The sequence below is a fragment of the Cydia amplana genome, chromosome 1 (genome assembly GCF_948474715.1).
Source record: "Cydia amplana chromosome 1, ilCydAmpl1.1, whole genome shotgun sequence".
In the NCBI taxonomy this organism is placed as follows: domain Eukaryota; kingdom Metazoa; phylum Arthropoda; class Insecta; order Lepidoptera; family Tortricidae; genus Cydia; species Cydia amplana.
In genome coordinates this window covers 17780733-17797704 of record NC_086069.1, presented here as the reverse complement: position 1 = coordinate 17797704, position 16972 = coordinate 17780733, and the positions used below count along the sequence as shown (strand labels likewise).

The window sequence follows — 16972 nt, the reverse complement described above, 5'->3', positions numbered from 1 at the left end:
TGGAGCTCGGGTTTGGTGCAACATAGACACACGCTGTTTTGGACATCCGACTCGTCTTTAAGAGCACTTAGGAGATACTCACGATAGAGCTGAAGCTGAATCCTGGCAGTATTTAGTGGAACTCACGTTTGTTGCAACATATAGGCACACGCTGTTTTGGTCATCTCACTCGTCTTGATAAGTTTGATAAGTAATAATAAGTTTATGTGCGGAGCAGCATTATTACCGCCAATAGGTGTGCAGACGGGATAGTTTTACGCTCAATTGTGTGGTGTGGACGCATTAATAAATTCAAGGACATTGGCTCGCTGACCCAACATTATGTAGGAAAGCCAGTTGGCTTCCTTACAAAAAATAAGCGCTTATGAAATTGTATATTACGTGTGGATGGTATTGGAAATTTGATTTAGTCGTTTGGACGCGTTTTTAATGGACAAAGTAAAAGTTGTAACAGACAAGCGTACCGGACAGCGACCGGGGTCCAATTGGTAGATATATTTCTTTCTTGCTCTCACTTATAGCTGCGGTCCTTAACGGACTTATTACATACCCACTCGATCGAACATGGAACAAGCCCCGGACTGCATTCAAAGTCGCGGTCCGGTACGTTTAGGTAAAAAAACTCCGCGAGCCCTTACAAAGCTCTGCTTTTTGCTAGTTTTTAGACACAATTTCTATTTTAAAAGCCGTATAAAAAGTAACTATAAAGAGTAGGTAGGTAATCTGATTGTGACGTCACATGTTAGTGTTTCATATAAATTCCATAGTAGCAAAATCGTTTTGACAGTTCGAAAAAAGAAACTGATTTGACTATAGTTCGTTTTTTTTAGCATTAGAAAAAAGGTAAACAATCTTGATGTGTGTTTTAATTGAAAAACATGTTTTAAAAATAAGTCACGGTAAACATGTAATAATTATGAAACTAATATGATCATTTATATTCTTCTGCTTTCACAAGTATAAGTTACTGATTTTTAAAAGGCGTTTTTAATTAAAATACATGTCAAGATCGCTTACCTTCTTTCTAATGCTAAAAAAAACGAACTATAGTACTTAGTCAAATACCCTATTTTTTCTCCACTTATTTAGAGGTCAAGAGGGAGTAAAATTTGTGAAAATGTGGTCCCCGATCACGTATTCAATATGAATTACACATACGGGATGCTGTAATATTGCTATTAGATTTTATGCGAGCAGACGCATGTATTATACTACTAATAATCCGCAACTAACACGATTAGCAATTACTGTCATTGTACGGTATGTTACACTAATACCACATATAACACAACCGCATTTGCAGAGGCTGTTCAATTATTATAATATATTTATAATAATGTACGTAGTTTTCGATGAGATTATATTGCAGTAACATTCAATTTTATTTATCCAGGTAGATAACAACAACTTAAAGCTTCATTTAGTTGATTAGAAAATTGTGGACAATTGTTAACAGCTTGTAGGCATGTTGGCAATGCTTTTATCATACTTATTCAAATAAAAGGAGTAAGTTACCTTTTCACGTAGATAAAGGTTAAATAAGAAAAATTAACCTTTATAGCCCTTAACTTTTGGGTATGTCTACAGGAAGGACGCAAACACAGTTTTGTGTTTGTCCCAAATGACAACTGAAAAAGTATGATAAATTTTGACTATCAATCTGCTATTCACGTCTCAGCGGATGAATTGATCGTTCTACATGAAATTGTGCATCCTCAGCCACGAGGGACCGAGAATTTGTCACGGCGACAGCACGTACATCACCGGAATCGATCGACACCTCGAGCCGACTCCACAGACCGCTAGTTGAGCCCTTATTTTTTATCCGTCTACGGACAGCGTTATAATTTTAGTGGTGTATGTATGTATGTCTGTATGTCAATAGATTTGTATCATGTGTTCTGAGTAGTCCTGACAGAGAGAACATAATCAAGGAGGATGCAGTATCAAATAGATAGTGACAAAGTAGCCAAATACATATATCATTAAGACATTTTTGTTAACATATAAATAAAGACGTCTTCCGATATATTTGACCGCTTCGACCGTCACTAGGTACCTATTCATTTAATGCTAACTGTACGAAAACACACACACACACACACACACACCATCTTCTTCCTGAGATTCTTGTAAAAACAAGAAACACGTGCTATTAGATAATGTTGGCTTTGACCCAGATTTTTCTCAATTCATTCTCGAAAATAAAATAAATATCGGATACGATACAAAAGAAAAACTTACCCAGGGCCTTGGGCATTTGAGGCCTTGGTCAGTTTTTCTTTGGTATATGATATTTATTTCAGTTTATAATTTATATAGAGGGAGTAAGTAGTGTTTCTACTTAAAATAACACGAATTAAAATATTTTCATTAAAATAATTTAATTTGTGGCCTCATACAATTTAGTTTCTCATTGAGGTTTTTCATCTCCTAGTATGGTGGCCTCCAATCTACACTTGACAAGACATTAAATCTTAGTGCATAGTTAAGTTACTAGAATTAAAAAAAAAGTGTTTTAGAAATTTAATGAAGGTTTGATTTTAGCACTTTGCAGTAATATTCAAACCTCATTTATACCCGCTTTACCAGTTGATACCTTAATTCATGAGCTTTACAGTACCGCTTGTCTTTGAATTTCCCCTGAGAATGTTTCCTAACCAAGAAGGAAGGGTTATTTCCCGGTACATACCTAAGAAGAATGACACTGTTTGAACATGAGATTTTAAGCGGAAAATAGTAGGTACATACTTGGAAACACAAAATATGCCTATAAGTACTATCATACTTCCCCGGCGCGTTAATTTTTTTTCGATTAAAATTAAAATACTCGTGTGATCCTTTTATGAAACTCATTTCATTCGTTCCATAAACCCATACTCGTATATTAATGCCTTTCATTATGTAGCAGTCACATAAACTACTATTTGTAAACCATTTTTTTTATGTGATAATTAAAATACGAGCAGAGGTCCATTGTACAGACGGTAAAACATGCATGAGAGAGCCAACATCTTTCCGAAGGGTAAGAGGCAAAAGAAGTGCTAACATAGATATACTGTAGGTATTCTATATAACTTTCTTTTATTATACGCTAAATAACTAGAATGCTAAGATAACTTTTTTTGTAATATATAACTATTAACCTAATACCTCACCTCAATTTTGTAATATCTACCGTTGAATTTAACGAGAAAGAAAGTACAAATTAGCATGAAATTTGTCGTCAGATAATCACTTCAAAACACCCACATACATTTTCAGTATACCTAAGCATACAATGCCGTGCTAATTTAATAAAGTACAAACAGTGAGTTATTGTCTCAATTTAGCCACGTCGTAGGTACCTGCTGAAACCCTCAAGACCGCATTTTCCCTCCGTAACATCGCATCTGTTCTAAATTTCCCCTGCCTCGCCTGAGGGGGAAGCGAAACTTTGTTCCTTATACAATCGTCCTACGTTTATTATAAGACGGTGTACGCAAAAGATTATAACAAGCGCGAGGCAGGTGGCACGCAGTAATACCATAACCGAAACCAACTTGTTTGTGAAATTCACACTACTTCAATACCGTAACGTCAGCTACGTTTCGTTGCAAATGTTGCAATCCTTGAATGAATACTGTATAAAATGATTATAGTAATAGTTATTAAAATTAAAATTAAAAAAATTAAAATATTTAAAATTAGTTATGGTTTTATTGAACCCATTTGGTGGTACTTTAATTTCGGTTGAATATTAATTAGGGCGAGCGAAGCGAGCCCTATCACTATTCGACAAACTATGCATTCTTGTGGTACACTTTACTGAAAAACTATCGCACTTATAGGTTTGAAATTTAACATAGTAATTTAAATTCATGTCTAGATGTGTTATCAAACATAAAAATATCATTTTATAAACCTAAAAATATAAAATAAAGGAATAACACTTTGTATTACTACTAGCGCCATCTATTAGAAATATTATGAATTAAAATTCGTGCTAATGTACTATGTGCTAACAACGATAAATACAAAAAAGCGGCCAAGTGCGAGTCGGACTCGCCCATGAAGGGTTCCGTATTTAGGCGATTTATGACGTATTAAAAAAAAACTACTTACTAGATCTCGTTCAAACCAATTTTCGGTGGAAGTTTACATGGTAATGTACATCATATATTTTTTTTAGTTTTATCATTCTCTTATTTTAGAAGTTACAGGGGGGGGGGGACACACATTTTACCACTTTGGAAGTGTCTCTCGCGCAAACTATTCAGTTTAGAAAAAAATGATATTAGAAACCTCAATATCATTTTTGAAGACCTATATAGATACCCCACACGTATGGGTTTGATGAAAAAAAAAATTTTTGAGTTTCAGTTCGAAGTATGGGGAACCCCAAAAATTTATTGTTTTTTTTTCTATTTTTGTGTGAAAATCTTAATGCGGTTCACAGAATACATCTACTTACCAAGTTTCAACAGTATAGTTCGTATAGTTTCGGAGAAAAGTGGCTGTGACATACGGACGGACAGACAGACGGACAGACAGACAGACAGACAGACATGACGAATCTATAAGGGTTCCGTTTTTTGCCATTTGGCTACGGAACCCTAAAAAGGGTTAAAATTTTAGATTCTGACCCATCTCGCTTCGCTCGGTTTGATTCCCAATTTAGCAATTAAGTTTCTCTGAATATTGGAACATTCAATCTTGCTGTATATTTGTCGCAGTCGGATCGTATAATCCGCCGTATTACATTACGGCTAGCCGTTTTACAAATCAGGGGCGTTTTGAAATGCGGCGGTTCGACGATTAGCCGGATTGAATACGGCTGAATGAAAATCCGCCGGAATGTATTCGGCGCCATACGTTCTTCAACACGGCTAGCCGTAATGTAATACAGCGAGTCATTAGCCGCCGCTTTGACAGTTTTTAGTTCCCATTTTTAACACTCTAGGCGCTGCCTGACATAACAACAACAAACTATGAAAAACGCTGGGGTGTCCATCGAATCTGGAGTTCGTCAGACTGTTTCTTTTCAAGAAACATTTTCTTCGCAACTTAACTAGACGGAGCCCCGCTTCGCGGGGCCCCTATTTCTGAGCGGTTTGCCCTTCGGGCATCTAAAGCTACCTAACGAACCTAACCTACCTACCTATTGATTTAGTGAGACGTCCATGAAAACATTACACTTTGGGGAAAAAAGCGTAGGTAGGTAAGTAGGTTAGGTTCGTTAGGTAGAGAAGCCCGAAGGGCAAACCGCCCAGAAATAGGAGCCCCGCTTGCGGGGCTCCGTCTATTTAAGTTGTGAAGGAAATGTTTTGGAAAAGAAATACATGTAGTGCGGTGGGACCATGGTAAAAATAAATTAAATTGCAATCATTGTCAAACTCCGGTTACGTAGGCGACCGAAAGAACTGGTCACTCTACAATCTAAATAGTAGATACGATGCGGCTAAACGTAGGCCGCCTTATTGAAGAACGTATCGCAATGACAATCCGGCTAATCGTCGAACCGCCGTATTTCAAAACGCCCCTGTTTTGTAAAACGGCTAGCCGTAATGTAATACGGCGGATTATACGATCTGACTACGACATATTCACTGCGGAGGTCAAATTACTCGTATGTTCTGTCCTGTGACGCCGATGAACTGATCAGTTATGTTGTGTTAGCAAATTTAAATCGGGTATTTTCAGTTCGAGAAACAATTTTAGTGTTACTATTGCTAGGAACTGCCATAATTATAAATAAAGATAAGCATAACTAAGCATATAGATAACTTGTATGGAAACTGCACGCCGACTGCACGCCAATTGCAACGTCGGCGTGCTGTTCAACAAAATGACCCAGAACCCTGACAGTACCTAGTGGAACTCAGGTTTGGTGCAACATAGGCACACGCTGTTTTAGTAATTCGACACGTCTTGATGAGCACTTGGGAGAGCAGTACGGTAGAGCTGAGCTGATGCTGAACCCTGGCTGTACCTAGCGGAACTCAGGTTTGGTGCAACATAGACACACACTGGGTTGGACATCCGACTCGTCATGATGATCACTTGGTAGAGCAGTACCCAAGATAGAGCTGATGCTGAACCCTGGCAGTACCTAGTGGAGCTCGGGTTTAATACAACATATGCACACGTTGTTTTGGTCATCCGACTCGTCTTGATGAGCACTTAGGAGAGTAGTACCCAAGATTGAGCTGATGCTGAACCCTGGCTGTACCTAGTGGAACTCAGGTTTGGTGCAACATAGGCACATGCTGTTTTAGTCATTCGACACGTCTTGATGGGCATTTGGGAGAGCAGTACCCAAGATAGAGCTGATGAGCTGATGCTAAACCCTGGCTGTACCTAGTAGAACTCAGGTTTGGTGCAACATAGATACACGCTGTTTTGGACATCCGACTCGTCAGAATGAGCACTTGGGAGAGCAGTACCCCAGATAGAACTGATGCTGAACCCTGGCAGTACCTATTGGAACTCAGGTTTGGTGCAACATAGGCAAACGCTGTTTTGGTCCTCCGAATAGTTTTTTTTGAGCACTTGGGATATACCCAAAATAGAGCTGTAGCTGAACCCTGGCAGTATTTAGTGGAACTCAGGTTTGTTGCAATATAGGCACACGATGTTTTGGTCATCTCACTCGTCTTGATGAGCACTTAGGAGAGTAGTACCCAAGATAGAGCTGATGCTGAACCCTGACAGTACCTAGTGGAGCTCGGGTTTGGTGCAACATAGACACACGCTGTTTTGGACATCCGACTCGTCTTTAAGAGCACTTAGGAGATACTCACGATAGAGCTGAAGCTGAATCCTGGCAGTATTTAGTGGAACTCACGTTTGTTGCAACATATAGGCACACGCTGTTTTGGTCATCTCACTCGTCTTGATAAGTTTGATAAGTAATAATAAGTTTATGTGCGGAGCAGCATTATTACCGCCAATAGGTGTGCAGACGGGATAGTTTTACGCTCAATTGTGTGGTGTGGACGCATTAATAAATTCAAGGACATTGGCTCGCTGACCCAACATTATGTAGGAAAGCCAGTTGGCTTCCTTACAAAAAATAAGCGCTTATGAAATTGTATATTACGTGTGGATGGTATTGGAAATTTGATTTAGTCGTTTGGACGCGTTTTTAATGGACAAAGTAAAAGTTGTAACAGACAAGCGTACCGGACAGCGACCGGGGTCCAATTGGTAGATATATTTCTTTCTTGCTCTCACTTATAGCTGCGGTCCTTAACGGACTTATTACATACCCACTCGATCGAACATGGAACAAGCCCCGGACTGCATTCAAAGTCGCGGTCCGGTACGTTTAGGTAAAAAAACTCCGCGAGCCCTTACAAAGCTCTGCTTTTTGCTAGTTTATATAATGTGTTATTATACTCTTCCAGTACTTTACTTAATCATCAATTGATCTCCCACAGCACACTACCTCGTGTCTACTTGCAGCCATACCATGTTCGAATCGAATCCGAAATCGACCACGCTTTTTCATGCCAGTAATGACTGACACCAATTAATTAGTGCATTTTATGACTCCGGCATGTAAATATTATACAATTCTTAGAAGTATGTACAAAGTAGGTAGTTTGCAGTCCGAATATCGTTCTGCCGATATCGATGGCTAGCTGTAATGCACTGCACCAGCAATCACGCCACTATGCGGTGGGTAGTGATCCAGAACACGCGATAGGTACCCACTATGCAGTCATTATAGCATGTAATACCACACCCATAAGGCCAATTCTTGCAAGTTCTGACGCTACAATAGCGACGTTAGGTGCTTTATATGTAAATAGGACAGCGTTTACGCGGGCTTTCATGATTTGTTGAACTTTTACGTTCGATCTTGGATTACAATTTCTCGTATTGAGCACGTTGGCTTAGCGTGTAACATGAAAGTCTCGTCTATAAAATAATTTACACATACATATAATATAGGATACATCCACCCAACTAAGCATGATTTTTTTTCTTCTATGTAAAATTCGGTTTCGTATAGTTTGAAATAAAAAACCGGCCAAGTGCGAGTCGGACTCGCGCACGGAGGGTTCCGCACCATCAACATATAGAGCAAAACAAGCAAAAAAACGGTCACCCATCCAAGTACTGACCCCGCCCGACGTTGCTTAACTTCGGTCAAAAATCACGTTTGTTGTATGGGAGCCCCACTTAAATCTTTATTTTATTCTGTTTTTAGTATTTGTTGTTATAGCGGCAATAGAAATACATCATCTGTGAAAATTTCAACTGTCTAGCTATCACGGTTCGTGAGATACAGCCTGGTGACAGACGGACGGACGGACGGACGGACGGACGGACGGACAGCGGAGTCTTAGTAATAGGGTCCCGTTTTTACCCTTTGGGTACGGAACCCTAAAAATGGTCAATCAAGCTTGTAATGTGTGAGAAATACGTGCCGTGATAAAAAGACGGACGACGCCAAGACGGATTCGTTCCGGATCCGGACGTTGTTTCTTTTTTTATCTAAATGGCTCTACGAAAGAGATGGGATGATTGGGATGTATATGTATACAATATATATCTACCGCACTAGAAGCAACAGGTACGAGTCAGTATATGTATACGCTCCAGTTATTGAAGTTCAAGATCGAAATGTACTATTTAAAAAATACATACTATTACATACATACATATTTGGAAAACCATCGGTCGATGGGTGAGTGGAGGGAGGGGTGGGGGGCGATCGTTGAACTCGTGCGCGTGCGCTACCGAGACGCGTTAGCGTTAGGGCTGCCACACTACTTAATAATAAACTATTTTTTATCCGGCTGGCACGTCTGCAAACGATACTATTTTTTTAATAAAGGAAAATGGAAAAATTCAGCGGTTCGAGCAAGTTTCGAACTTGGAATATTTTGGACCATCGGTCCAATCGCTCTTAAATGATGCACTATCGACACTGACTAGAAGAGTGCGAATTTTTCCCTTTCTTCCTTTTGTTTACACGTCTTACCCTTACGTCCCTTACTAAACTATTTTATAGAGATGAATACCGTTATCTCATTCTAACAAATAGGTTTGTCCCTACTTACGTAAGTATTATAAAACGTACATGTGTATCTCGGGCCTAAAGAAAACCCTGTTTTGTAAGTTTACGCTGCTCATTAGAAAGTTGAAATTTCGTGAGACTTTGTTTTCTATTGCTGCTAGGTATAACAATAAATAAGTAATACAAATACATAAAATGAAATCAATAAGTATAAATAAATGAAAACTAACTTTGCCCACGCTAAAAATATTGTTTAAATAAGTATATTCGTTGAAAGTTGTTGACAAACCTTTTAATCTTTACTTCCAGAAGCCATGTATACACTATAAAAAAATGTTTTTAAACAGTATCCATAAATAAAGTTTCCCTGAAAATACTACTGATACTCATACTCATTACGAAACAATGTTTAAAGACAGAAATGAATGAACGTGGCTAGACTAGACACAAAAGATACATCTGACAATGCCAATAGCTAGGCTACAAATGATTCCAGAACAACAATACTCAATTCGTAGATTACGCTGAGCTCGCGGTTGACAGCCCTAGTGCAAACAACTATTGTTCACCCGGATCTACGGTCGCTCTACATCCACCTAAACTCCAATACATTTGACTACATTTCTTTTTTACAAGCTATGACTGAGTGGCAATTACATTGAGCAATTATTAGGTGTGCATTGATAACCTACTTAATACTTTTTAATAAATATTACATATTTTAAATAAGTACATTTAGTCATATTTAGTGTAGAGCTCGACTTCATAACAAAATAAATAAATTTCTCAATTTGACTGATTTTTTAAATGCTATCTCAATTATTATTTTAAAATCCATTAATTTTATCAGAAATGATCTTTGATAATAAGATCTATGAAATAAGTTGTTTGGTAACATTACCAATGTTACCATGATCTATGGTAAGCGACTGCTATGTTATTAAATTTAGTTTAGTACCCCATGTGTCATATTTAAATTTGTGTCGCTATATTTAGTATTCACCAAAATATAAACAAGAGCAAAAGTAAACAAACATTGTGAACAAACAGAACTAATTGAAAAGAGTTGGAATTGTTTGAACAAACGTTTGCACTGAAATAACTGAAAGATATGTTTTATGTACAAACAGATTGTTTGCTTGTTGGAGTCGACGTAACTCAGTCTGTTACTCATAGCATAGCTCGCTATTTTTTTGGTTTATATTAGAAATAGTTATTTTTCACAAAAATTTTCACCACACCAACCCGAAGCAAATATGAAATGTAAAATATCAAACAAAATCAAACCAAATAAAATCCAAATGAATGTTATTAAATATTTATCATCCAAAATCATAATTTAAAAGTCAATTCTACCAGCAAACATAAGAATACAACTCAAAATTTGCATTTGATTACTTTGCCTCACATGTGAATAAAATGCAACTTCGCTATCAGTTTTTGAAGTGCAAACTTTCCGAGCTGGTGTGGTGAAAAAAAAATTCGTCATACCTATACCTAATGGAATTACTGGAATAATTAATAGTATAAGTGGCACTGATTTTGCGCTGTTTTTCTTCTTGTTACCAAGGTCAGGCGAATATTGTACACATACGGGAAAGTTGTGGCAATAATTTTAACCATCCAGGAGGCTGGTCCCTAGTTGCAAGGATAAATATCTCGAACGCAAGCTCAGCAGAGATTGTTTATAGAGCAAGTTAGCGTTAGTTGATTATTATGCCCTGAGGTGAGAATGTAGAGGAACTTGCTTAATTAGTTGTAGTTTGAACGTTTAAGTGTTTGGTTTGGTGATTGGTTATGACGAGTTCATTTGGATATAATGGAAAATTATTATTTTATAGTGATCGAGCTCGTTCCACTTTAATTCAATTTAGCTATTATATTTTATTTCATTTCAACCCAATAAACAAACAAACGAAACGAATGCGCAAGGAATAATACCCAAAAAGATTGATAGTCATAGGCTACCGTCGCATCTTTATACCCTTTTAACATGTACAATGTCAATGGTTTTAAAAAAGACTTGCAGTGGAACACAACAAATAAACATTGAGAGTAGACACACTACGTTAAATCCATTTAAACATTGTGTTCTGGAGTAGAGGCCGGGACTATTCAAATATTCGGGGCTAGGATGCCGCGGGCGACAGACAACACAAGCGAACTGACAAAGTAGGTGAATAGTGAAAACAAGTTCACGGTCAGTACCTATATAATATGCTCCTGTAGAAGAGTAGACAAATAAATCAACAATTTTAAAAACAACCAACCCACCAACCAACTTTTTACTAATAGTTTTACCAACTTTTTGTCCTTAGTTTGTATTTACCCCAAGTGATCAATAGTGACTAAAACGTTCGTCACTCCCAATCGTATTTTTGGTAAACTTGAAACCCTAACAAACAAACTAATCGATAAAGATCAAATAAATAGATAATAATGACATCCTAAGCTTTAACTATATTTTTATTAGAAAACTCTTAATGTCAAACTTGATGCACAGTAATGGTAGAAAGTCCCCGTTAAGCCCACGAAAGTAGTAAATAAGACTGTCCGTTTATTTTTTATGCTGCCTAACTATTTATCGAGTTCCAGACACCCATGAGAATACATCCACAAATGAAATGAGGCCAGTGACCATCAATTTCTTTCATATACAGTCGCTTAATGTAGATTCGTTCAAAATGTAGGTACAACTTTATCAATAGAAGTATCTAATTCGTGCATCGTATAAGCTGACTTTAAATTTAGCGATGCAAGAATCAAATTAACGAAATCCGTGTACCTTATACCGGTTAGTTACCCTCATACCTGTCGCAGTGGCGAATTGAGGCTTTGGCCTTTGGTTGCCTCCTTAATTGCAATTGGAATGTTTGTCAATATTATTAAGTTTCTTTGGAGTCGCGGTAACACCGTTACTACTGGTAGTTAGTCTCCAGAATCTGGAGTCCAGACATGTTTCAGTGGGACGTTCGCAAACGCAGGCGACAGCATTCTCGAGTTCTGAAATCGCCTCAGCTGACGCGCGCCCGACATCGGCCCTGCGGCTTATGTGTCAAGTGTCAGACGTCAGTATCTGAAACAGAATAAAATTGGAACTGCGAACGTAACAAAGGTTATGTCGGACGTATAATCGATCATGCTACGGATTCTGATTAGTTAATGGTGTCTATAAAGTATTACCGATTACGTTGAGTATTTTCTCACGTGTTCCACAAACGAGTGTTTCTGCATAATAGACCGAAACTGGCTTTGCTGCTAGCTGGCTAGCGAAATAAAGTGATACTATTTACGTACAATTCTCTTGGCAACAAAGAATTCCTTTAATAGTCGGAAATTGGGTACAAAATGACTAAAATCACTCTCGACTACGAATGGCAGGGCCGACTTAATGTATAATTCATGTTTTTCGCTCCGAACGTCCATTTTTGGCCGAAAAGGGACTTAAATTGACCGTGAATCGACACTCATCCTCCTTTCATTTGCAATATTGAAACCTGATTAATTATAAGGAAATAGCTTTTGTTTTGTTGTTAGTTAAGATCAATTGAGATTAATCAATTTGACCGTTCTTTTTCTAATTGAAATGGAGCAGGACGGTTCTTTTCTAGTTTTCGCTTAACTTGGAGCCGACATTATTATGAAGTTGGTACTTTATAATATCTTGTATGTTCCAATGTTTAAACTTTATGAGCATACGACGACTCATGTAAATCTGGATACGCTATAGGTTAATGGCTATAGTTTGGCTACCTATAGGGGATAGGTATAGCCAAACTATATCCATATTATCTTCCAACAAATAACAAAAAGCCAATTGCCAAATAGTTGGAAGGACAACAGCTGAGTGCAGCAGCTGCTGGTGGCGTATTAGCAAAGTTGTCCGGTCACGAGTCCGTAACCCACTTTTAATGACATTCGTAATACGTACCTACTACACTACAAAAGAGTTTTGGTACCTCATATTGGCTAGGGGAGTTGAAGTTAATATAATGACGGTATTGTGTCCTTTCTGAGAGAGGACAGATGAGCCTAAATAAATAAAAGTGAGGTTAGCTGAAGCTGAAAATCTTCGTCTATGAAAAGCTTTCCGAAATGTGTGTACAGTCAGTATCAATAGTAACGTATTATAATACAACGCGCCAAAAGTATCTGCCACCCTCGAATACTTTTCTAATTGTATATGTACCTCGACAAATAATAGCGTTGAAAAGTATCTGCAACTATTGAATTGTTCTATATATATATATATATATATATATATATATATATATATTGTGTATAACACAGATACATTTGTATCTCTGTTTGTTAAGGTCTCAGAGAGTGGTAAGTAGATACTTTTGACTCATAGTCGGCTACGCTACTTTTGATGCTGTACAAATTGAGTGTTCAAGTCAATTAGGTACTTACATGATACATCGGATTGAAAATTAAAATAGATAGTGTGTACGAGTATGTATATCCTTAAACTACGTTCAACCAAAATAGAGGTAGGGCATAGCGAAATCTCATCTCGCTCGAATCTGTAGCAAGCAGCCCAACTGGGGAAGAAACTCCAGCACGTTACAGAAGAACACAGCCATAATAATTATAGCACTGCTGCTTACTCTGTAGGTATTGTGTTCTTGATGGTGAGTAAGGTTTCTAGTGCTTCCAAAGATGAATCCTTGTTAGCTTGTATGGTCGCCAACGCGCGTGTAGTTAGAGATTATTAATACATTATTAAGCGCCCATTTGCTACGGTGGCATGCTTAACATCAGGCGGTCCGCGCGCTTGTTTGCCACCATCGTGGTATAAAAAAGATAGACAGCAAGGTTAAATTCGACTACATCAGATTTGTTTTTTAAGTACTTGATTGCAGTTACAAATTAATGTTAGGTAGGTACACACGTTCCACACGGATCAGTCAAAAAGTCGAATTTGTCAAAAAAGGTTATAGGTACAAATAGACGCATTAGGTATATTAAATTTTCAACAAAATTTAAATATTCGGGGACTTCACATTATTAATTCTGTGACTAGACTGGTGTACAAAGAAGATAGATCACATTAAATCTCATGACAGCTTAAGCCTCACCTGGGTCTGTTGCGGAAATGCACGGGTAGGGGCCCATGTGGCCTGCAGCACTAAAGTTGTCCCACCTAATCCATATTAAATATTCCGCAGGGTTCTCGTTATTAAGTACGGCATTAATTATTACTCCGCAAGTTTTATACATGGCATTCTCGCTATACGCTTCAGTGGGTTGATGTAGTTGACGTTATGGTTATGACTTATTGACGTGGTAGATAAGGAGGGGTTGACCAGTAAATCAGAAGGTACAACTTAAAATATATATCAAAAAGTAAATAAGATACCTAAGAACTTTTTTTAAAGAAACGTCATGGTCGTTTAAATCCACACAAGTAGTAGTACGCGCTACGTGATTATTAATAGTTTTGGTATCAGTTTAGTACAAAATACTCGTACTGTACGTGTACGTATTCTTTTTTTTTTGTTTACTTATTTACACCTAACACAACACACACAATACTAAACACACAAAACAACACAATATTAAATTTAAATCTTGAAGAATATTAATAGCATAAGTATGTTTGCCAAAATATTAATGCTGTAAAGGTATTGCCATTATGTCATTGGGAGATTATCCACGGCTTATACTGGCTTCCTACTCTTTTGTGGCTTAAAAGATCTTAAGGAGTAGCTTTCCGATTCATTCGGCGTCGTGTATTCGTGTGGGCGTCTCTTTGAACAGACAAAATTAATCGGAAATTTAATGGTAAATTCCAAAGATACATATATAGGCTGTACATAATTATAGGCTGGGATTTTAACCAGATTTCTTTTTCCAAAATGTACTCTTGCACAATAATACCTTACTCTTGCACAGTCTTAGACTGTGGATAAAAATTTTACCCACTCAGTATGTCGACCCTATAAATGATTCGGTTCTAAGCCGTCTTTCCTAAGTAGGTACTGCCTACATTCGGAACTCGATATTTACAACTCTTTTCTATATTGTTACAGAAAATACATTCACCGTAGTAGTGGAGAAGGACGGCCGAGGCCTAGGTATGTCAGTGTGCGGCGGAGGAGGCCTAGTACGGATTCGGAGGTTATACCCGCCGCAGCCAGCATGGAAGACCGGCCAGCTGGCCCCCAAAGATCTCCTGCTCGCGGCCAACGGCGTGCCGCTCGCTGGGCTAAGCACTTATGTAAGTGTAGCTGGAAAACCCCCTCCTCCTTTATCTCCGAAACTACTGGGTCTAAAATTTTGAAAAATAACCACAAAATAGTTCTTTACCTATAGATGACCGAAAATCCTATTAGAAATGTGCAGTCAAGCGTGAGTCGGACTTAATTTACGGAACCCTTGGGACGCGGGTCCGACTCGCACTTGGCCGGGTTTTTATACAATTACGTTCTGGTATCGAACGTAGGTTATATACTGTCTTAGTACCTACATAACAAACCGTATTCTTTGGAACTGCTAAGACTACAAGACTTAAGTTTGAATTGGTCTCCTTAAGGATTTTGGAAGTTAATTGTTAGGCGGTGCCTATTTAATCACTTATTTATGAACATCACGTACGTATGGAATAAGAACATTAAAATTATCGAATCCATAAATAAAGTCTACAAAAAGATGTAATTGAATTAAGGTCCGATTCACAAGTTCATTTATAATTAAACCTTTCGAAGATCAATGGCGGAAATAAGTAGAAGGGAGGGAACGATTCGGGAATAACGGGTCCGTATTAAAGGTACTCTCACATTAATATTTAATCAAAGCTCGAAACTCCCGTATTTTATCGGAAATTTTCCCTTAAATCACAGTATCTATTTTACAATTAGGAAGTATGTTAGGGGAGTTAGATATGCTGTAGCGCGCCATGTTTGATGATTCATTTTAATGATAAGGAAAAGACTCCTATATAACTCGTTGATGTCGGTAGGTATAAAAAAGGTGTCCTTGCGCTATGTTTACGTATTTATTCCTGTCAATTGGGCTATGTTCAAACATAATTGATGAAGAGTTAACGTGAAAATTGATAGTTATGTAAGTAAATAAATTAGTTGGTAGTTGGTGTAGGTAACTAATGTATGTATTGACAGCCTCTTAAGAACCCGTCCTTACTGTATTTTTTCTTAACAAGAGTGATGAAAAACATTGTGTGTAACTACGGGCATTTTTAGTTACCCTCCTCCTTTTACAATATACTATTAAAATAATATACATTATTTACAATTTTACGATAATCGACAATCAACTTTATTCCAATAATCTTGCTTCAATTAATCATATATTAATAACATGTTTATGAACATTTATACTTTCGGACCATTATCTAAATACGACACACGTTAAATAATATTTCGATAACATTACTCAGAATTAGACATTTTAATGAAAAGCACCATGAAAGTTTTATGAAATGGAGACCGGGGCTTAAATCTCCATGCGGATTATCCAACCCGGATGTTGGCGCGGAAATCCGTTTGAAATGAAGCCTGCGCAAAGATCGTGCGCAACTAATAACTTCGATACGGGCAAAACACGGCGCTATTACTCAGCTAAGCCCACATTCCCGACTGCAAGTAATACGATATTCACATACAAATGATGAACGATATGTAAACGTATATGAACTTAAGTTAATTTAACGAATAAATCATTTTTTATTTTTTATTTTTATTTTATTTATTTATGAACGATTAATTCGAAGTCGCAGAACACTGGAGTCCAAACTACAAAATGTTTCTTAATATTCTTTAAATATGTAGTTACTGCATTGACATGAAAATTATAACATGCAGTATCTTATGTCTAGAAAGTGCGTCGCAGATATTACACAAATAATAGCACAGTTTGGCCAATGCGTATATTTTTTTGTGAAAGCTTCGTATGAAATCTACCCATAAACCCTAAAAATATAAACATGGAATCATCTTA

General features: G+C 37.5%; 1 protein-coding gene across 3 annotated transcripts in view; it reads left to right on the top strand.

The window, feature by feature from the left end:
- The window catches only part of LOC134649151 (uncharacterized), a 110706-nt gene that overhangs the window by 73721 nt on the left and 20013 nt on the right, over nt 1-16972 (top strand). For all 3 annotated transcript variants that reach the window (XM_063503879.1, XM_063503872.1, XM_063503866.1), the window contains exon 4: nt 15046-15233. In XM_063503879.1, the coding sequence (XP_063359949.1) occupies nt 15046-15233 (188 nt within the window). The remainder of the gene's footprint in view (nt 1-15045; nt 15234-16972) is intronic.